At 37.8% G+C, this 23,619-nt stretch overlaps 1 protein-coding gene across 1 annotated transcript in view; it reads left to right on the top strand.

Moving 5' to 3' along the window:
- The window catches only part of PCSK5 (proprotein convertase subtilisin/kexin type 5), a 251,843-nt gene that overhangs the window by 198,931 nt on the left and 29,293 nt on the right, over window positions 1-23,619 (top strand). The window contains exons 21-24 of the mRNA XM_035558486.2: window positions 8,070-8,172; window positions 11,234-11,370; window positions 13,341-13,538; window positions 13,883-13,951. Of these exons, the coding sequence (XP_035414379.1) occupies window positions 8,070-8,172; window positions 11,234-11,370; window positions 13,341-13,538; window positions 13,883-13,951 (507 nt within the window). The remainder of the gene's footprint in view (window positions 1-8,069; window positions 8,173-11,233; window positions 11,371-13,340; window positions 13,539-13,882; window positions 13,952-23,619) is intronic.

The raw sequence follows: 23,619 nt of genomic DNA, 5'->3' as shown, positions 1-23,619 counted from the left end.
TGCATCCAACCTGTGACAGTGCAATCAACACCTGCACTCCTTCTGTTGGTTGCACACTGGTGAGCCAAGAGGATTCAAACTTACTGTGGTCTGGGGACATTTCTGCAAAATTTCAGAGCAGAGTAATACAGGGTCTCACTGAAACCCTCAGGATAAAGCCTGGGAGATTGCAGGTATGTTCACCTGCTGTGCAAGAGTAGCAGACACCACCACAAAAAAACCTATAATGGCAAGAAGGCTCTAAGCGTTTAGAAAAACAAAAACAAAAACTTTTCCAGTAAGCAACAAATGGAGCCTGTCCATGCCACACCAAAGGCTGGTTTTTGTTATATCTCTTTCTTTCTGAGCAGCTCATGCATTTGTTGCCAAAGATGGGCAACGCACAGCTTTGAATGCCCCTTATACAATAATTTATTTATCACTGTTTCACAGTGTTTGGGGATGGATTTGTTGAAGGTCTTCTGGGAAAACAACACCAATTTTCAAAGCAAATAATACCATCCCATCACAAAACGCAGTGGACATCTTTGCTTTATGGTGTTACGAAATTAGCTGGTTAAGTACCCATTTTGCCAATCAGCCTGGGGAGGAGAAGCTAGAACATTGCCAGGATGTGAGTATTTATTTACCCAAGGAGAATTAATGGCTCCATCATGCAAATTCAATAAAAGCACTGAATGCTCACTCAAGCTTGACAAGTTTGATTTATTAATAATATTACAGTTAATAATGTCCATCTCTTCCACTTACAATTGTCCCTATCCTGCCCACTGCCCTGCTCCTGGTCGGTGCAGATGCTCTTTGAGCTGTGGGTTAGAAGGTCTCCAAGTCCCCACACTTTGCACTGCTGTCAGCCCCAGTGCTTGTGACCATGTCCTTGTGCCAATGATCGAAAGAGAAAAATAACTCATAATACTCATTCCCCAAATAAAGGCCCTTTTCCTACTCCAAGAGCAAGGCCATATTGATGGTGTGTAAATGCTGCTCTTACTGGGTCTACTTCCAGCACAGCCTCCCTGAATGCTTTCAATCCCAAGGGGGTCCAGGAGCTCACATAGCCAAAAGGTGCTACAAAGCCTCTTTCCAGCTGTACCTGAATAAGAGGAGCTGTATCATTTGCCCGTTTCTGCACCCTCGACAAAGAATATGCAGTCATTAAAGGGAATGTCCTGGACTGTTTGCTTGGGAAATCATCAGAAGTGATTACCTTTTGGGTATTTCTGCTGTGTCTATAGTGGAGACTAGGAATGAAGGGGGACTTTAAGCAAGAGGATGATCTGGATAGGCTGGACTGATGGGCTGAGGCCAACTGTATGAAGTTCAACAAGGCCATGTGCTGGGTCCTGTACCTGGGGTGCAACAACCCCAAGCAGAGCTACAGGCTGGGAGATGAGTGGTTGGAAAGCTGCCTGGCAGAGAAGAACCTGGGAGTACTGGCTGATGGTTGGCTGAATATGAGCCAGCAGTGTGCTCAGGTGGCCAAGAAGGCCAACAGCATCCTGGCTTGCATAAGAAACAGTGTGGCCAGCAGTGCTAGGGAAGTGATTGTCCCCTTGTACTCAGCTCTGGTGAGGCTGCACCTTGAGTACTGTGTTCAGTTTTGGGCCCCTCGCTACAAGAAGGACATGGAGGTGCTTGAGAGAGTCCAGAGAAGGGCAACGAAGCTGGTGAGGGGTCTGGAGAACAAGTCTTGTGAGGAGTGGCTGGGTGAGCTGGGGTTGTTCAGCCTGGAGAAGAGGAGGCTCAGGGGCGACCTTATCACACTCTACAGGTACCTTAAAGGAGGCTGTAGCAAGGTGGGGGTAGTCTATTCTCCCACGTGCCTGGTGACAGGATGGGGGCGAATAGGCTAAAGTTGCGCCAGGGGAGGTTTAGGTTGGATATTAGGAAAAACTTCTTTACTGAAAGGGTTGTTAGGCATTGGAATAGGCTGCCCAGGGAAGTGGTTGAGTCACCATCCCTGGAGGTCTTTAAAAGATGTTTAGATGTAGAGCTTAGTGATATGGTTTAGTGGAGGACTTGTTAGTGTTAGGTCAGAGGTTGGACTAGGTGATCTTGGAGGTCTCTTCCAGCCTAGTGATATTCTGTGATTCTGTGAAAACTATCACACTGAAAAGTTGCTTTGCAGAACTAGGAGGTAGTACACTGATCCTGCCCAGTATTTGTGGATACCTACCTCTAGCAGGAAGAGAAAAGTGAAGTAGACTAGAATGTGAAATTGATTACCAGTACGATTCTATTTTGTTGTCTTGTTGGGGCAAGAGTTTCCCTGCTAAATTCTGCCCAGTTATTTGAGCAGATCATATCCCGATTAAGTTTAGGATCTCCAGTAAAGGGTCGCTCTATTTAAAATGGACACAACCACTTAAATACAGCCCTGAGACATTCGTCTGTTTCCTCCATGGGCTTATGTCTATCTGCAGAAATCCTGTGGTCAGGGAAGACTTTGTTTATACCAATTAAGTACAGCTCGCTGTAAAACATGAGACAGACACCATGCTGCTACAGTTGCCTCTGGATTATGAATAGTTTTCTTCCAGCATGGAAAGATCCTATGTTTAATTGTACATTAAACATATGCAAATGTGTCCAGATGCAAATAACACCACCTTTACTTAATGATACAGTCAGCCCCCCCACCTTTCTTTTCCATATTTCACAAAACACTATCTGTATTTCCAACACAGAATTACCAGCAAGATTACATAAATTTCAGTGAGATTTGAATGTCTCCATTTCACTGCCATTTTGGACATTCTTGGCTACTGAGCTTCACAAAAAAATAGGAATCTGAAGCTCCAGAAATGAAGAAGCTAAACAGATTCTTTACCTATGTAGTTCTGAAATTTTGAGAGACAGACATGGTATTTCCCTCTCCTTCAAGAAACAAGAAGGGTACAGAGCACCATATTAGCAATAAGGACAGCGACTGCTCCATTCCCCTTTCCACTTTCTCGTGACGCTGTCAAATTTCAGGCTGCAAGTGAACAGCAGAAAACCCTACCAGGCTCTGACCTTTGTGCTTACACAGACAAGGGGGAAACCCTGGCCAGCTTGTGCGTCCAGTCATCCACATTATTAGCACAAATGGAGGTTTAAAGCAGATTTTTAAAACAATTAAAACATCTTTCTGGACTCCGTTTACACCTGCTCAGTACCCCTTAGGGCTCTGGCTCTTCAATGGGCTTCTAACAACCATTGTATAAATAGAAATATACATATATACATAGAATATACAATATACATATATACATAGAAATTAGAGAAGAAACACACACCAAAAATAAAAAGACAAAAATTCCCTTTGTGTCAGCAGAAAGGGCACCTTTGGTTGATGTAAATATTTTTATTCAGTAGGGAAAAGAATAGAGGGCTGTGCAAGATAATGCAGTTGATAAAGGTAGTTGCCTCTCACAATTAAAACTAACCTGAGGCTCTATGTGATCTCAGCTAATCCAGAAACAAAAGGGTCTTTCATACTAAAATCATTATATCTCATTCTGCTCCACACACTGCTGTTCATGGAGGATATCCTCATCCCTTTCCAAGGTTCTGCCTCATCCCTTGGCACAAGGGGGCTGCAGTGGCTGAGGAGCCAGCGTCTTAACCTCAGCCTTCGTGATCATCACTTTTGAAGAGTAGACTTCCATCCCAAATCCCTCTCAACACCTTGGATCATATCACATCAATATTCATGAAGGATGTCCCCTTTGTCCCTTTGTCACCCAAACAGGGAGACAGGGATGTGGTCACTGTGTAAAATGACTGACTGGAGGCTTATAATTAACAGGAGGCTGAAGCTAGACAAATCAGAATTGGAAAGCAGTCTCAAGTTTCATATGCTTAGCCAAAATCGTGTTGGGGGGTGGGGTGGGGGGAAAAGTGTAGGAAATACTGCAATCCCACAATCTCTGTGCCGAAAAATTTTCAAGGTGAAGACAAGATTCCTTTCAGGGAGCAGTAATCTATCAAACACTAAGTCTTTGGGCTAAGCTGATGGATAACCCCAAGAGGAATCCTCAGGGTGAAGTTTAATGGTTTGTTACACACAGGTTAGTCTAAGCTCCTCATGGACTTAAGCTTCATGGATAAACTTTTCTTTAGCAAAATTCAAGGAGCTAGTCCCACCTGCCAGCCAAAAGAAAATGTGTCAAGGCTGAATATGGGAAAAGCAGAACTCTTCCTAACACTGAATTTTCTAGGTTCTTATTGTTGATCAGTGAAAAACAGTTATGATGAGTGTTTCTTTATCAGCTGGGTGAAACTTTTGTAACCTGTAAGATCGCATACAGAAGCCCAAGTACAAAATCTATATACAAGTTTCTGTGAAAGTAAACAAGCAAAAGGAGGAAACAAGGTCATTTTTTGGATGGTTACACAAAAATGTCGCTAGTAATGCTAAAGAAGATAACCTGTGAATGTTTTTAAATGAGAGGGAGTGATTTTTTGATTAAGAAAGGTGGGGAATTAGTACCTGACTTTCAGTGACTAAATCTCATGGGGGCTACAAGAGAAAAATTGATTTATGACTACCTGCATATAAAATTCTGTGTGACTCCAGGCTTGGCTTACAAGGATATTCACACCCTCATCCAACTGGCCTACTGAAACACCATGTGCTGTGAATAAATGGCAGATTTTGGAAATCAGGAGGGAAACAGAATCAAGATAAGGGCCATGTACTTAATACTGCTTATGTGAAGACATAGCAATTTCCTGGAAACTGTGACAGTGCTCTAGTCTGGGACTCAGAAGAGACAGGTTTTGGCTTGCTGTTACACCATTAACCTGACTCGATGAGTTTACTGCAATTCATTTTTTTCTGCCTCTTTAATGGGTATTTTTCTTGCCCCATTTTAAAATGCACCTATCAACAGATAGGAACTTGTTTTAAGTATAGGTTGTTGTATGAAGTTAAAGGCACAGCCTACAGCTTGACATGACCCTGATGAAGAGACATTGCTAAGGGACACAAGAAATTGTACACAGAAGTCTTCCAGTTATGAGGTATTATGTATGTTAACGCTTCATTCACTTATTTTTTAAACAATGTGACAAATGTTTTTAAGCAAGGTGACAAGGTAACAGAAATGACAAACAAGTGAAAATTAAATCTAGGAAGACCCGAAGTAATTGACTGGTATTTCTTGTATTAAGGCAGAGCTGGGATGCTTTGGTAGTGGTATTCTCCAGTTGTGTACACTGCGCAGATAAAGAATTTTAATATAGAAGAAAGGAAAAAAAGAGAGTCAAGGTTTGGTAAGAGGTATTATCTAGCCCACAAGAAATCTGGCAAACAGTTAAACGACCCTGTGGAATAGTTTAAAATTCTTCTCTAAAGCTGCATTTCTGTCTTAACTCCTCGAATATCTACCCTCCTCCCCCCCCACCCAAAAAAAAAAAAAAAAGGAAAAAATAAATAAAAGAAAGAAAAAAGGAAAAAAGGCTATTCTGTTAACATTCATTGGCAGATCTACAGCGTTAGATGTGACTTGCAATTCAGAGGGCCTAATATGTAAGCAATTTCTGATGCGTGTTCCTATAATTGTATGCTTTGAAATGCTTCGACTGAGACAATAGAGTCAGCAGAGAGCTGGTCTTCCTGGCACTATTCCAGGGCAGCTGAAATGAATTACAGCACTTCCAATGAAAGAAGTAACGAAGAAATAACAGAAACCTTTTAAAACTCAGCACTTTTACCTTGTGGGAAGGCTATGAAAGGGGATAGCCAGGGTGTGTGAATTAGTATCTCAGGTCCCATGGAAAAGCATACAGGGAAATAGAGTGAAGGTAGTAAGAGCTGAAGAAACAAAATGCTTTTATTACACACATTGGAAAATAATATGAGAGAAGCAAATATTTAATAATGTTGCAAGGACAGATCTCCTAGTTATGTAAAGCCAGTAGTATAAAACACCAAGCCACCAAACCTGCAAGCAGAAGACTTTCCAAATACTGCATTTTTCATGGCTGTGCATCGTCTAGCAAAAAACAAGTAAGAAAGAAATTGAGACTGCAGAAGTTGGCAATTTTTCTGTTGTAATGAGTATCAAATTACACTATAAAATCTCATAAAGACATTTGAGATTATGGGATTCCATGTTACACCCTCTGAATACAAATCAGAAATTGTAAAGAGGCCTACACTAAGAAAAAATAACAATGGCCCAAAGATCTATTAGGCAGCAGGCCACAGCTTTTTTTCTAAGAGATGAGGATTATAGATACTCAGTACTGTGATAGTACATGACCTCTGCTGCTGTCTGTCTCTTTCTGACATTGTGTCATTATCCTTTCAGCTGGAGCAGATAGCCAAATTTGCAGTGTGGGTAGCTCCTATTATCAGCAGAAATAATAAAGTTATATGTTTGTCTGATGCACAAATTTACATAAAAAAAATACAAAAGTTTCTGTTTCTCTCATCTCATCAAGAGACTGATCATTTTCTCCTAGCTCTGGATTTCTTGCTGATTAGAAACAACACCAGACCAGCCTCTGAGGAGCACTATTTTCTTGATTCATATGGGTCTATGGCTCATTTTTGACCTTTTTCCTTTCTCCAGGAGACATACAAACCTTTACAAAATAAAAATTACATCTGTACCTACACTTTGGGTACCTCAGCTTTGGCCCATGTTTAGCTGGATACTCCTGTTTTAGCATGCTTTGCATTTGTAGCTATACCATTCCCTATACCACTATAACCACTATAACTATACCACTATATACACTATATATATAATATAGCCTATATTTCATACCAGGGACTTCAAATATTATAAATTCCGTTAAAAGAGATAAATATGGATATAGAAAAGACAAGGGACAGAGAGCATAATTAGGGTTTTTTTAAGCAATGTTTCATTCCTACATTGTTTAATCCAGCAGCACTTGCTCAGACAATGCTCTTGCTCTTCAATGCAAGAAAATCATTGCAACCGTGAGCCAAAACCAAGTCACTACATATTTGTATTTTGACTTCTAAAATTCACTGTGTGTGCCAAAACTGTATTTCCCAGCAGCAACACAAGTGAAAAGGGTTTCTAGGTATGAGAAATTGCAAGGTGTATGTATTACACAGGACTCTCTGTCAAACTTCTTCCATTATTTAAGAATGAAGGAACAGCCAGGTCTATCAACTATATAGATGCAATTAGAATAAATTTTCCCATAACACTGACATAAAACACAAAACTGCTTGATAAAACCATTTAGTGTTCCCACATTATGTTGCACACAGATCTAGTATTCAAGTTAATTACCAAATGAATATCTCAGCTCTGAGAGGTAGGAAAAGTATAGCTTACCAGTTTGTGACAGTGTTTCAAAGAATATTCAGTAAATAAACAGCAGAATTTGCACTTCAGCTCCATAGTAATATTATGGTATTCATGATTATGAAGTGTTTATATCTACATCTCAGATTTTAGACAATCACTCAATAATTCTTCCTCAAGTACAAGTGGACACTTGGTCACCAAATTTTTAGTCAGTTTAAAGAAGAGCCTTGGCCTTTTAGAAGTGGGTTATTGCAGTAGCAGCATGAGAGGGAGACAAACGTGCTACAGATAGAGGTCTGGGGAGCACTAACATGTCTCTGACCTATGGAGGCTCACTCAAGTCTTTCTCCACACGTAACACAAGTCACAGCCATGAGAGTAAACCCTTTATATTAAAGCTTGTAATCAGGAATACGTTGCACCTGCAGAAAGGGAAATTAGGTAATGAATGCTCCTACATATCATTATTATTGATGCAAAAGTAATAGCCTCAACCCAAACATCAGCGCTTGTCAGGTTCATATGGAAAATAAAAATAAAAATAAAAACAAGCAGGCAAATAAATTAGGACTACAAACTTCTAAATCTGAATATCCTGGTATACCAAAGGAGCAAGTATTTTTTTTCTTGACACCTTGAGGAAATGTGCTCATTTCAATAATTCAAACCAGGTCTAATTCCTTTTACTCATTGAGTTTACCAACATGGATTGGCACTTTGTTTTTGTATGTTAGTTTGTTTAGTGTAAGATGTTGAGGTGAAATAAGCAATCTTTTTTTTTTCTACTAGATGAATATCTCGATGATTCTCAAGGATGTCAGTTGTGTGACACATTCTGTGACAAGTGCACTGGACCTGAGCCCAACAACTGCATCAGCTGCCCAAGCACAAGGTATGTGTTTCCTAGCACCACACAACACAAAGATGTCACTTTAGCACTATCTTGCAGAGTCAAATGAAGAGACAAGTGATGATTATGGCAAACAAATTGAAGATTATGGCAAACAACAAAACCAGTGTGAGAAACTGAGAGGACAAGTATGTGAACAAAACTGTTACACAGACATTCAGCATTTGAACAAATGATTCCCACAGCTACAGAAAAAAAATATTTTAATGTGAAATAATATTTCTTTCATTGTCATCTATTCAAAATCATAACTGTTGGAGTCACAAGGGTGATAAACAGCAAGGCAATCTGCAGTTTTACACAGCAATGGAATTTGACACAGGAGTGAATATGGACACTGAAGCTAGCAATCAACAATGTGGAGATGCTCGTAACAGCTGAACATATGCTTCTAACTGCAGTTTATTTTTCTAACCTCTCACAAGGCGTGAGCAGATCTAGAACGAAGTTTCTCCTCAGGAGATCACTGCAGAAGAGAAGCTGAAGTTTAGGTGCCCTAGCACCTAATCCAGGAGCCTATTGTTTCTAAACTCATGTCCTGTCAATAGCTCTGTCCTCACACCAATAACTCTGGTTCCCTTACATTGCAGCCAGCTGGTATTTAAGTAGTATGAAATCAAAATCTGGTCCTGTAAGGCACAGAAAAACAATCCTCAAGCAATGCTACAATTTACAGTGCAAAAATCTATGCTAAGACCATAGGACACACAAGGATCAGTGGAGTCCTGACAAATTCATAGCTGAGGAAACAGTATGGATTTAATGCATATTAAGTTGGACATGGCATTAGCACAGGTTTTGGGCAGAATTTTGGACAGAGAACTGGATTTTTCCAATTCACAATTGCATTAACTTAGGTTGTTTGTGCTTCCTAGCAATGCGTTTTGAGATGTAAAACAAAGGTGCTGAACAAACTAGTTACAATGCCATAATGCAAAGCCACTAGAAGTTTGGAGCAATGAAGTTTCTGTGATCTTTTGGAAGGGTGCTGCTGTCTCCCCAGTAAATAATTCTCCATCGGTTTTCAGGTTTTTCATCTAAGGTTTCCAAGAGCTCTCTGTGCTCCTCTTTTTGAACATTACGAAAAGCTGTTAGAAAAAAGTAATATTGGACAGTCACAATTAAAGAAATAATAATAATGGAAAACTTCAACCAAAAGCTAAATAATAAGTTCTTCCAATGGACATTATTTGTTATGTGCTTGAAATAGACCAACTGAACTGAAACAGGATCCTAAATCTTGTAGCTCTTTAGAGCTTTAGATGGTGTCTGTTGAAGACAGTAATGAGTGGCCATTAGATATTAGAGACTAAAATTCAGCAATCCTGCTTTCCTACAGGGAAACACCTGTCCTCTTTGAAAAGGATGAAAAGATTTGGGGTGGGGGGTAATTACTGAAAATCCCCTGAAAATGAAAACAGTGATCAATCCCTGTTCTCTCTGAAAATTCAGCAGGGGATGTCACAATAATTCATAATAAAATCACTGCTAGTTCATTTGCTTATTTGAAAATTCAAAATGTGGCTACTTGTTTTACAAAAATTATGTAGTATAAAAGGTGCTTAAAAGGTGCTATAAAAGGTGCTCTTTTTTTTTTTTTTTTTTTTTTTTGGTGAGGATAGCTATCATTACAGCTAGCACATGTGACAGAATACAGTAACACTGGCTCCAGTGTTTCTGACAGTGTCCCATTTGCACAGAAACCAAACAGTGTGGGCTGTGGTCCACATGAAGAGATGAATACTGGTCTTCAGCAATACGGATAGTGTTCTATGAACAGTCTGTCAGACTCCAGAGCAAAGAGACATCTTTGCTGAATCCACCCTTACGAGCTTCTCCCTGTTCCCGTGCAGCAGCCTGACTTCAGCCTCACAAGTCTTTTTAACCAATTCCTAAGCTTGCTTAGACATTAATGTTCTGCATGCACTTCAGGAAGGCTGTTTGCATTATAGCATATTCTTCCATATCCACACTTCATAAGCCTAGACATTTCCAGTCATGGTAAATTCGAAACGGTTTCAAAGACAATTTGAAAAAATTGTTTTTAAACTTTGCAGATGTTTTTCTCCCCTTCTTTCAGAATAAATCTGACAATGACCATAGCAACTCAAATTTATGAAGGCATATTGCAGACATTTTCAATACCACTGCCTGGCTGCAAGGAAGCATGCACTATCTTCATGTTGTGGAAAACCTATTGTTCCCTAGTTGTACAGAAAACCTGATGGTCTTGAAATCTGTACTAAGATCCTGAATTGTGCTCAACTTCTCTAGAAATTGAGTCCTAAATCCTCATAAACCAAACTGATCAAGGACAAAAACTGTTGAGAGTGGGAGATTACAATCTCTCCTCTCTAATTTTCTAAATATTGAAAACACGTTCCAACTCTAGCCAACTTGTCTTATACTCTTTTAATATTCATATCTGTATTGATGCTTTTCTCCTTTTCATCCAGAAAGAAGAAAATCATTAGACACTAAATAGTGGTGAAAATGGACCAGAGATTTTCATTACATATAAGGATTCTGTAGCAGATTTTTTGTTATGCAGCAGGACAACATTTAGTAGCAAAACTCCTAAGTATTTGCACATATGCAAGTCTAAAAAGACAGATCCTAAGGGCCAACATTCAAAGAGGTGTTTGACTGCATATACTTAGTCATTGCACTGAAGCCACAGTATTTTTCACAGCTAGCATTTGAACTAACAGATAGACCATTGCTTCACAGAGAAAGACCTAGTCTTGCTTTCCATTAGGTGACCACTTCAGAGACTGTAGTAGAAAGAAATTTAAGTATAAGACCAAAGGGTGATTTTTCTGGGAAAATAATACAACTCATCTCTGAAGTCCAGGTTCTATGCATGGCTGACATTCTAATCAACAAATACTATCAATAAGATCAGGGAAATGAAAGAGTGGAGTGCAAAGACTCTTGTCAATAGAGTGAAGGAAGTATATCTTGTTTTTCTTGTCAGTACATTCTAAATTTAAAGAACAGGTTATTGGTGAATTTGTAATTATGCCTCCCTGTGCCTCAAAAGATTCTTTGATGATGGTCGCTGTGTTATGCAATGCCCCAGAGGAAAGTTTGAATTCAAAAGGCAATGTCATTTGTGCCATCACACCTGCCTGGACTGCAGTGGAAGTGAACCTAACAAATGCACCGCTTGTGGAACAGGTGAGAGATTTCTTCTTGCAGTTTTTCCCCCTCGCTTGGCATCCAAGTTTCCTTTCTTCTCTGCTCTCAGGACCTGTTAGAGCCAGCAAAACAAGCAGTGCTTTTGCTACTTACCTGCCTCATAACTGTGTTCTAACCTTGAAGGGTTTTGGAGCTCAACTGCTTTTGTTAAAAGTGTAACAAAACATGGGTCTGCATTGTCTTTGCATCTTTATGCGTTCCCCTTTGTGTATTTTGAATAGGAGCTATGGTAATAGAAACAGAAACAGTAACAAGTAAAATAAAGTCAGAAAATCCACACAAAAGCCTCTAGAAAAGAAAGTACCATGCCTAACTCCACCAACCTCTACACAGTGTGTGCTTCACTGAAATGGAACAAACTTGCTGCACAAACAGGCAGGAAATCCAGGGGGCTCTCCAAAACATCTCCTTGGGGAAGACGAGGAAGCAAGCATGGTAGCTTCCACCACCATGCCCCTACAGATGGACAAATGAGGTCTGAAGAGAGAGAACCACTAACACACATGGAAACTTGTCTTTTTGACACGTTTTTATGAAGTTTAGGTTGAGCCTATGTAGTTAACTATGTGGTTGTTCCAAGAAGCAACACCTGTTCTTGTGAAGCTCCATCAGTGTCTGAAGCATAAAAATGATTCCCTCTCACCCCTCTAATGCCTGATGCATGAAGAACTTGAGAACTATTACATGCAAGTGCCTGTAAGTGGTGTGAAATTATCTTGGAAATGAGTATTTAGAATTTAACTCTCAATTCATCCAAGAAAAATGATTTTTGTGAGCTTTTTCTAATGATTTGCAATGAATTTGCAGCCTTCTTCCTTTTTTTCTGCTTCTTCCAGTTCAGTCCGATTCCTTAACGGCCCAGTCTTTGTTTAGTAATAAGTGTCCAAATTACAAGAAAACACTGGCATAACTCACATTAATTAGTCGTACTGATGAGACTGGTGTTCTCACTTTGGGAACTGTGACTGAGTAGATGAAGTTTTCAAATTGTGCTTTAGGCCCAATGTGAGGAAGCAGTTTGTATAATTTTTGCTCAAGTTTCTCCCTGCGGTGTACAGCAATATAAATTTCTGTATTTCTGTATCAAGCAGTGGAGACACCAACAAGAGTCACACCCTGAGAAAGCTAGCAAAGATCACTGTGAAGATTCAGACATGAAAAGGAAAGGAACAAAGTCTGAATTGTTTCTTCTTCTGTGGTGCAACAATTATTCCCTAACACAGCTGCTTTCCCTGCAGCGTCAGAAGTAAATTATGATAAGCAAATGTTTAGGGAGCTCTACAGATAAGTAATAAAATACATTTAGCACTATTCTGTATGCAATTTAAACTGTAGGGTAGCTCATTAGAGGATTACCCATGTTGCAGCACATGGCACATGGAGTTATAGGAGTTTCCACGGGTTTCATTGAGAAGTCAGCTCCCATACACTATAGAATGTTATTGCTCTGATAGCAAACAGATGCACACTCGCTATTCAGATTCAAATCTAAACTTTTCCATAGTTTAGCTGTGACTAGGTTGAGGATTACACTTTAATCTATTATGGAAACATACCGATCCTTTTGAAAGGTGATGTGGGAAACTTTGCTTTCATAATGGTGATTTTACATCTATTTGTACAACACACAACAAGTACTTCTATGGTCACTGTAAGGGAATATTTGGAACCCAATAATGGAAATCTTGTGGTCCTTATTTGATTAGATTGATGGATATAGATAGTGATGGTTCACTAGCATAACATTTTTATATCACAGATCTTCAGGTGTTTAGAAGATCAGAGATCCTGAAACTTCTGTACATTTTCGCTCATGCAGTGTAAAACTGAGCAAATCTTGTAGTCTGCATTCAATATTAATTCACATCAGATGAAGCACTGGAGGATTAATAATGCCGCTTCTTCTGCTAAAATGTCCTCTGCTGCTGACTTTTCCCTGTCTGGCACAGATAGACGAGGGATGGAGCGTTTTCTGTACAAAGGGGAGTGCAAAGAGGGCTGTCCTCCAGGTCACTACCATTCACAGCACACTTGTGTCCCCTGCTCTGGACACTGTGAGGTTTGCCTGGACTCCAGACACTGCAAAAAATGTTCCAGAGGATATTACCTTACCCAAAATGTATGTAAGGAACACAGTTGCAGAAAAGGTAAGCATCCTTCAGTGCTTATATTCTATATATTAGAACAAATATTCTATTTAATCCATTACAGATAAGTGGTTGAGCATTTTGGTTCCTGTTATGAAATACACAATCACAACTGAACCTGAACTCCTTAAACTCCAGCTCTGATTCTCTTCTAATGTTGTGTTAATGCAAAATAGGAATATTGTCCTCAAATTGAATGGGGTTACACGAGAACAAATGAGAAAAGAAATTGCTGTGTATCTTTCTCCTTTTGAGATTTGCATAAAGTATAATTCTATGAGCCTTCAAATGTTGGCTTTCTATTATCTAGGATTAACCCTAAACTAGTGACTTTCAAAACACAGGTGAAGTGGAAGATCCTGACTCTGCAGATTGCATACCTTGTTCAGAAGGATGCCAGAACTGCCAGTTGGGTAAGTAGCCCCATCACAAGCCTTTCTCCTTATTCTTCAGTTAGGGAGTAATAATTTCTCCTTCCTCTCTTGCCATTGGCCTGTGAGCAATTAACCACTGCTGTATTCTCTCACCAGCTAAATTGTATTTTTCCCAGTGTATTTATTTTTTAACACCAATTATAAATTCTATCACCAGCATAAATAAGAATAAGGATTTGTATTAATTTAACTAATTAACTTTGCAGCACATACTACTTTCTTCTTTCTACCAGACTTCTGCTCTAATATGTCATACTATAAAACTAACAACTCTGGTGACCAGCCATTTTGTAAAAGTGCAATCAAGCCTAATGCTTTTGTCTATACCTACTTTTCTACCTTTCTACTATACCTGTAGCTTTCTATATTGCTGAATGAATAGGTGGCAGGATCAAGTTTTAGCAAGATTGCAACTACACCGTGGTCCTTTTTGTATGGTGTGGTATCCAGCTTCATGTCAGGTGGGTGCTTGGTCATGGAGAGAAAAAAAGAAAAGGGAAAGAATCTATTCCAATACCAATTTTCATTGCTGTTATCAGATGGTACTCTCCTAGGCTATGTTAATATTTTTGGTGCCTTCAAGACTCTTGTGGTTTAAAATCTGTTTTATCTTTCCTGCAACAATTTATTGCCAGTCTTGGGTTTGAGCTAGCGCGGAACACCCTGTGAATAGCAACCTCTCTTAAAAATAGGCATTACCAGTAACTCAGGGACTGACTTTATTTGATTGTGAACTTAATAAGTCTGCATCAGGAAACTCCAAGACCTTTCGTTGGAGTACAGAGAAAGGAGTTATACTCATTTAAATAACTTAGCTCTATCCTCAGAAGATCTTCCCGTAAATCATCTCCTAAATATTAGTCATAATATTCATCAGTCATAATATCCACTACATATTTACTCTCAGGTTATTGCACTCGGAGTTCTAATTTTAAAAACAGTTTTTCAAAAGCTTCAAAGATCAACAGAATGGATACAAGTAGAACAAAGACTGAGTTAACTTCCAGTGCTTAGTGAAGTCAGAAGTATTAGGATGCCAGAACCTGGTAAGGGGCGTGCTGTTAAGAAAACTCCTTGGCAGTTACAATGCATATATTATTGAGAGTTTAAATACATTGGTTTAATGTTAGCTCTATTTGGAACAGAAACACAGCAGTGGTATAAAAGATCCCAAACAGATTTTGCAAATTACCATGTGTTCCTGAAATAAAGCATGACCTGTAAACTTCAAGCTTAAAATGAATCAGGTAGAGATGCCATTTGTTCGTTTCTACTCTTAATAGTCAATAAGATTTCTGGTATACCAATACCAATTCATAGATAAGATGAGGACAGTAATAGCTTTCTCTTGTCTTATCAGAAAATTGACATATTTAGAGACTTCTGTAAAAAGAAACAGATGAACTGCCTGTCTCTTAGAAAACAGAAATGGATTATTTTGAAAGCTGTAAAGAAATTACACTGCCATAAAAATAATTAAAATTAGTATAATTTCAAGTTGAGGAAATATGGTATGTGATACATTTATTTTCACATCTTTATGGCCTTTCTGCACAATGTCTTCTTAAAATTAAGAGAATATTGCATGATTTTGAAGTCTCACTTTGTCTTATCTTCCATTCAGCAGCACTGAGGAATTTAATCTCAGTAAGAACTGTAGAGCAGTAGTAGAAAAACATTCCAATGCAATGAACATTTCTTTTAGAAGTGCAGCAGGATGCTCTGGGGAATGCTTTATTAAAAAAGAGGGAGAGAGAGAGAGAAAGGAAGCTAAACGTAATAATCACAGCCATTGGAATCAAAATTATATAGTTCACAGACCAAAAAGTAATTATTCATATACAAATACAAATCCATTTCATGCATACTTATGTATCTGCAAAGGTCTTAAGACCATTCTTTCACAAAAAAATAAAAAATACAAAATGGTCAGGCACCTGCTCTTTCTGAAGTGCTTTGAGATTGTTTGATACATACTGTAAGAGAAAAAAAAATATATTATCTTCTTCAGTTTATGCTTAGTGCAGGATCACTTATAGAAACCGTATGAATTAAAAAAGGGAATCTCAGACCACGGTATCATCACATTGTCAATGGAGGAACAAAATGCCAGTGACTCACTTACTGTCTACAAATCACAAAGGTTGATTTTTCCTCTTTATTGTAGAAACACATCTAGTTTTAAGTAGAGATAGATATGCTAATTAAGATAACTGATTTCTTTCAGTAGCCTGAAGGACAATTAATTTTTGGCCAAATATTTTTTCACCTTGCACCAGGGAAAAGATTGAACTACTGCCTTCAGTCTTGGAAAATGCTGTCTGGCTTTTTTCAGGCAAGTGCATAAAAATAAGATCTACTCTTGTTTTGTCATGGTGCCAGGTGCCAGCAGAACAGACCACATAATGGAGGTAGATTGTGTGAGAAATTTCTCAATTAACAGCAACCCTATGGACAGATTAGGACATAGATACCATACTTCTATCACTTTTATGTTGATTTGATACTTTAAACCCCACGTCAGACATTCTGAATAGGACTGCAAAACTCACCATATAAGTTAAGCTGCAGGTCAGTGTTCACCAGCAGTGAGGATGTTAAGGTAAAAGATTAACAGTATTTGTAATATTGTCTGGGATCCTCAAGGATCAATGTAAAATCCATTTGTTTTCCTCCAAGTTAGGACCCAGTTTGTTTTCAAAACTACAGTGTGGCTATAAGTCTTTACAGTATCTACACTGCAGGTCTAAGAGTGAAGATAGGGACTGACAGAACTACTAAATCAGGTAAAGGTAGTTTAAATACAGGTGATGCTTTCTTTTAAATTCAGAGGATACTTCTCTTTCTGATTCACTTCATTAATTCTGAGGCCGATCATATTTTAAGGAGATAAAGAATCTCTAAAACTGACAGACACCATTCTGTCTGCAGACAGTCAAGTCCTGGAATATGTTACAAGAAAATTACCTTAGATTTCACTAACCCCCAGAGGACCTATGGCTTCGTACACTGTGCCAAAGAAATAGCTATGCATGGCAGGGCTCACCTCCCTACCTTCTTCTGCCCACATGCTCCTGAACACATCTGACTGTGCCTGCTGCCTGCTAGCCCAACTGGCGTGTTCAAACACATCACATCCCATGAAATCTGAAAGACAGAGTCTTGCACAGGCATTGAAATCAGAAGTGAGAGCCAACGACAAGTCAAGTCTAAAGGGGACAAGTAAACACAGAATTGGACAAAGTGGCTCAGAAAGTATGAAATTTATTCAAATTTCAAGTCCACACTGTCAAGATTATGTTTATGGCTTTGCTACCTCAGGTCTGGTAGCCTAGTTTGAGACACTGAGCCTACTTTCCGGACCTGTAGTCCAGAACCTGGACCTGGACCTATTGCTCCCTCTCATTCAGAGAGATCCACGAGAAATTCAGGTCTTCATCAGCCCTGACCATCAATCCATGACTAAATGTAAATGACTTGTGTTCTGGTGGGCACCAGAAAGCACCATGAATTCTATAAAATTAAGTCCAGTTTCCTCAACCGAGTCATAATTTGAAAAGGAAAGTTTTGCTGATGCAATGCCATAAGGGAGGATAGTTTTCTATGTGCTGTTGCAGGAGTTACACTCCACCCTTCAGCACAAGTTCTCCCACTCCCATATTAAGATCACCTCAGAATCTTGTCCATATCTTCTCCAAACTCTTAAAACTGTAATGAGAATCAGGAAATTTCTTCAGAGTCAACCTTACCTTCTTTAAAAAGTAGTCAGCTATAAGCCCACTTAGGACAAGAGAAAAGTGCTAAGATAAAACTGCAGAGTTTGAGCCATTTAATGTAATTATATTAAAGGAATTCCAGAGTCAGTACAATTCAAGAACATAACAATCCTGGCTGTTATGTGCTGTGCCTGAAATACAACACATAGAAGAGTGTGTTCTAATATACAACACATGGAACAGAGTGTTCTTTCAACCACTTTCCTCTCTAATGATACAAATTGTGTTTGCCCTTTTGCACCTGCATAATATATAGACACAAAAAAATGAGTACTTATGAAGACGAAAAATTATGAACTTCCTTGATCCGTGATATCTACTGACTTGTTTATGTATTTTTCAGAAGCAGAAACCACCACAGCACTAACCAATAATGCTAAATACGAGCACCTAGTTTATTACAGAGCTAAATATTTGCAGACAGAGAGCTCAAGTGTATCATTGATAAATTCGTAGCAATCAACTGAAGGATAGTTCTTCCTCTCAGGAGGGACTGCAAAAGTCAGGCTTTGACCCAATTTGTTTTCCTTTTGGACTTTGTCCTCCCATGGAGCCACATATTCCTGATCCAATTCCTGCTCAACTATTTGCTGATTCACTTCCACTCACCTCACCAGACTTGTGAAAGTATAACATGTTATGATATGAATGCTTCTCAAGGTTTCTTGGAGATTACCTCATCTCTGTGTAACAAAACACCTTGTATTCTGTTGCCTTCTGACCCTTCCAGTTTTCTGCAGAGCAGCACAAAGTGGTTCTTGCAACCTTTGCATCAGGACTGTTTTCAAAGGCTAACACAGAATAAAGTGTTTCTCAGTGCGAGTCTTCAGTGGTGCAGATAAGGATGTTCAGAATAGCCATCACACTTTTCTCCTTACGACATACCTTACAAAAATATAAACAACAAGAAAACACAAGCAGCAACCCTGAGAATAAAAGCCTATAAAACAGGCATTTAGGCCCAAGTGTGACTCTTCAGTTAAACAATGTCAAGCCTCAGCAACTCTCAAAGTTCATCCAGAACCTAACTATTTTGTTTGGCCTGGGCTACAAGGGAACAAATATACATCTTTAAAGGCAGAGAGGCAGACAGAAGGACATGTAAATGTTCCACAAGTTCTATAATACCAAGTAAGATGTGTAAGGTACTGTGAGTGAGAGAAAAGGTATCTGGAGGAGATTTAAAGAACATATGAGACAGTTAAAGTGACACTGAAGAGACAGTGAATAGACTCAAATTCACAGGTACAGATTGGGATTCTGGCAGTTGTGCTCATGATTAATGAGTGAAAAGTGATCTGGTTACCATAGCAACATAAGTAGCACAGAGGAAAACTTCATATCTTCAAGCCTTCCCTGATGATGAATAGACCATGGATTTCAAAATACCAGAGAAAATTATGATAAGGATTCTTTCTTATCTCAGAGTAAATCTTCCTCAAGAGGTTAATCTTGCAGGATGGGCTTTAGATTTGCAGATAATAGGACTCGTTTCCACAGGTTTCTGGAGTAAGAATATGCAATCTGTGCAAAAAGGATGTCCAAACAATCTGGAACAATTCTTTGATTTTCAGTACTGAGATTTCAGTGTAGGCAGAACATTACATTAAAAGATGTTGTCTTTCCCAAAGTATAGGTCGAAGGTAATTCCTTGCACAATAAAAATATGGGACATTTGAATTAAAAATAAATGTATAAAAAAAATGTCTTTGAAATTTTTATTTTTCTCAGAAAACAAAACAAAACTTCTTTGGCAAAATCCAGGCTTGGAAATCAATGGAAGAAATTAAGATTGAACCATGAGCTTTGTGAACACAGGCATGCAGCCTGCTTGGATTCTTACTAGTTGCACAGATGATTCCTCTATAAATAGTAAGAGCATTGTCTTGGTTACTGAATTTTGACAACCCACCCCCCAAATTCCTTGAAAAAGATTATTTCACTGACTGAAAAGCAGAATTGTGATATCTGATTATCAAATGCTAAAAAAACTAGTCTTCAGGAACCTATTAATTTTCCTGAACCATCTCATTATTCTGATGTTAAGATGATGTTCCTTATACTACGTTTGTAAAGTCTGTAATCTGTTTAGCTCTTTAAGGTATTAATACTCCAGATTTCAGTTTAGAGCTGTGTGTAATAACAGCATGGAAGAACAATATTGGTGTTAGATCAAAAGTTCATGTAGCTCTGTAACCAGTGGTGAAACAATGAACATACTGTTAAAATTACAAAGACAAACAAAGTATATATTGCTAGTCCTTCAGCAATCTGAAATTCAGGAGCTTTGTTAATCAAATCAGTAAAGAACTGTTTGCTGCTGAATCATTCTGCTGGAATAACTGCAGAACAAATATATTAAAACAAAACAAAATAAAATCTAACCATTTCAAGCAACTCTACCTCAATATGTACTTGTTTCAATTACTTGGATTTGCAGAATGCCTTGACCTTTCAAATAAGGAATTGAGTTTAAAGGACAATTTATTGACTGGAGCAGAGCAAATTAGGATTATCTCCATACAGAGAAGATGTTTCCTCTATGATTCCTGCCTGCATACTTTTTTTTTTTTTTTTTATCAGGGGGTCAGTGGACTCCAGCTGTTCAAATTAGTGGCAAAACCTGCATTGATATCTGTGGTGCAAAGCTAGGATGTCTGGCCCACAATCTGCATTCCAGCACTCTTCGGGTAGTGCTATTCACACAGAAGAATTACCTGTGTAGTAAGAAACAATCCAAAGATAAGTGACCATCTTGGTCTGTTCCAAAAATGCACCTCAACACACAGAAAGGTCATTTTTTTGTAATACATAGCTATTATATTGCTTTAAATCTTCACATTCACAGGATTTACATACATGGAGAAGATGGTCAGTAGAGTAAAAGAGCAAAAGATAATACATCAGCTGACTGCCGGAATAAACTCTAAGAAAAATAAACCAAACACCCTCACTTAATTGTTAGATACTACTGCTTATGTCTTGATTTCATTTCTCTTGAAGTACACATACTTTTAATTTTAATAGGAATATGAATGAAACACTCATTCTTCTTTTTAGCCCTGTAAGTAACAATTTCTCTGGTTGCTATCATGTTTTGGAGCTTCATTTGAGGTGTAAATCTCACCTCAGCATTGGTCCACTACATCTGTTTACAGACAAGAGTACTCCAACCAGATATACACATTTTAAAACTCGTTTGTTAAATTTTCTATTCCTTAAAGGTTCACATCATGTTCCCTCAGTGAAATCTCTCCCAAAATGTAATGCATTTATTAATGAACATACAAACAAACTTTGATGTATTTTTCAACATTTAACTTCCGTCATACAAACCATGGAGCTATTTCATGTAATGCATGTCATAATGCATTATATAATTGCTTTCGTTTCATCTTATCTGCAGGTCATTACTGATTTTAACTATAGCATATTAAAATCCTCAATATGCCTCTTCCCTTTTATTTTTTCAATGAAATGCAGCAACAGCAAATGAAATTATTTCTCTTTTAGAATAATATAATTGAGATTAGAGCTTATGATTTTTTTTAAAGTTAACCAGCTTTACAACAAGAATAGCAATCAAAACATTTTCTGCTTTCACTATCCTCATCTTTCTACTAACTAAAGGTAGGTTAAATTTTAAACAATAAAAGTTACAAAAGAAATAAATAGAGGTAATTTTTGTAAAAGGATTGGGATGTTTTGAAAACAAGAAGATGAAAAATATTTTTCCTTCTTTCACTTAAAAATGAACATATTTTTAATTCATTCATCTTGATCAAACCAAAGTTATAGCTTTTGGCCAGAGCAAATACTGATGACTTTTTTTCCCATTTAAGTCTCACTGACTACAGAATTCAGCTTACTCCATGGTTAAAATTATCATTCTCACCTTTCTTCCTCTTCCTGGTAATATGACTTGTCGAAATGAATTATATGTTATAATTAAGAAAGAAGACAAAGCAAATTTACTGATGAAACTTCTAAAAAGAAAAAGAATTGGGGAAAAAAAAAGCCAGGAAAAAAAAAAAAGACAAAAAAATAAGTTTTCACACACAAAGTAGAAGATTCAAATCACAGTTATTGATTCCAGAACAGAAATCTCCCGTATTTGCAAGGCTTAGTGAAATCGGAATTTTCATCTAGGCTTATGTCTAGTCCAAATCCCATTGTGGTTGGATTGTACATTTCAGTTATTTTAATTGAGAAGCCATAAAACTAAATCAAAAATGGTCTAGAGGTAGTTAAAATATGTAATTACACTTGTTGGTTATATATTACCATTTATAGTTTTGTTTGCTTTTTTTTTTTTTACATTATTGTTAATTATTGTTCAGAGGAATGTAAAAGGCAAATAAAATCTAGCAGTAACTGCTGAAATTAAACAATTACTACAGGCTGGCCCTTAAAGAAAAACTACAATGTAATATAAAATCATTTTCATTCATTACATTTAATTAAACTGGAAAAGAAAGGTAAACCAGGCATCAAGTCCCAGGCACAGAATATCCTCAGCTTCTCCTGAGTGCAAAAGGAGTTAAGTGTATTCAGCACATTCTAGGCTCATAGCTGAGCCAATAAATACTTCAAAATATTTAATTAAAAAAAAAAAAAAAAAAAAAAAAGGTCATAAATGAATCAGAAAGCTAAAATAAAAGTTACAATCTAAATACAGATACTGCAAAATATACCCATGCACTTAGTTTCAACTCACAGCTTTATTGTACACAGCAGATAAAGTTAAATATGCATACCAGTCATTGCAAGATCTGGATCTGGACAAGATACTTTGATTAAGGCCAACTCATAAGTACAGTAGGCTAACCACACAGTGTTTCCAGAATTAGGATCTGTCTAAATATTGTGAACTCTGAGATACAGTGAAACAGTGACAGGGATTTTCAAAATGCTCTGGAGCTCATTTTTACTATGGATTTATGTGGTATATATTTCATTAAGCCTCTAAGGTAATACTACAAAAATCACCTGCAGTGTTCTTATACATTCAAACAAAAGAACAAAAGTGCCCTTCCAGCACAGCAATGCAATGCTTGTAACACTAATGCCCATACTCCCTCACGGAGTAGGGGGGGAAAAAAAAAATGTACCACTAATTCTGTACAAACCAGAGAGCTTCAAGAAAAAGTAAGTCTCTTTGTCCTTGGACCAGTATTTAGTCTTTGCATGTCCCTTTTCTAAATTAGAACAGAGCTCTGCTACAAATATATTGTACTTATGAAAAGTGGGCTGCAAGGGAGGGTACAGGATGATCACTTTAGTACAGAAAAGGAAAGGAACAAAATTACTTTTTCTATGAACTCTAGATCATCTTTGCTTATCTAAGAAAGCTACAATAAAAACAGAAAGTCACAGAGGATTTTGGTTGTGTCTGAGGCCATATATTTTAAAATTGGTTGAATCCTGTTTCCAGTGCTATCAAGATTAATTTTGTTTCTGTATTCAAAAAGTGGGTGAGACTCAACACAATGGAAATCAATGCAAATGGAAACTATTGTGTGTAGATAAAATATTAGCAGTTCTCGTGACAAGAAATCTCTTAGAGCACGATATATCAATCAACCCATTTCATGTCACAGAAATCTAGTTGTTTTATGGGCAAGTGAGCTCTAAGTGAGTATAGGATGAACAAGCTGACTTCAGCCCCAACAGGTATTTATTACTGCTAGTCCAAGAACAGATTGTGGCAGATTTTAAAGGAGTCACTGCTGAGGAACTGTATGGTAATATCCTTAAAATTCCCTAGATAGTTCATTCTTAAAATTTGTTTCCAAGATTTTGGAAACATAGCATGTATTAAATATCAAATTTGCTATTGAAGGAATACTTAAATATTTAGCTTTCTGTCTG

This window comes from Cygnus atratus, chromosome Z (genome assembly GCF_013377495.2).
Source record: "Cygnus atratus isolate AKBS03 ecotype Queensland, Australia chromosome Z, CAtr_DNAZoo_HiC_assembly, whole genome shotgun sequence".
Taxonomy (NCBI): Eukaryota; Metazoa; Chordata; class Aves; order Anseriformes; family Anatidae; genus Cygnus; species Cygnus atratus.
This window is presented reverse-complemented; position numbering and strand designations above follow the sequence as displayed.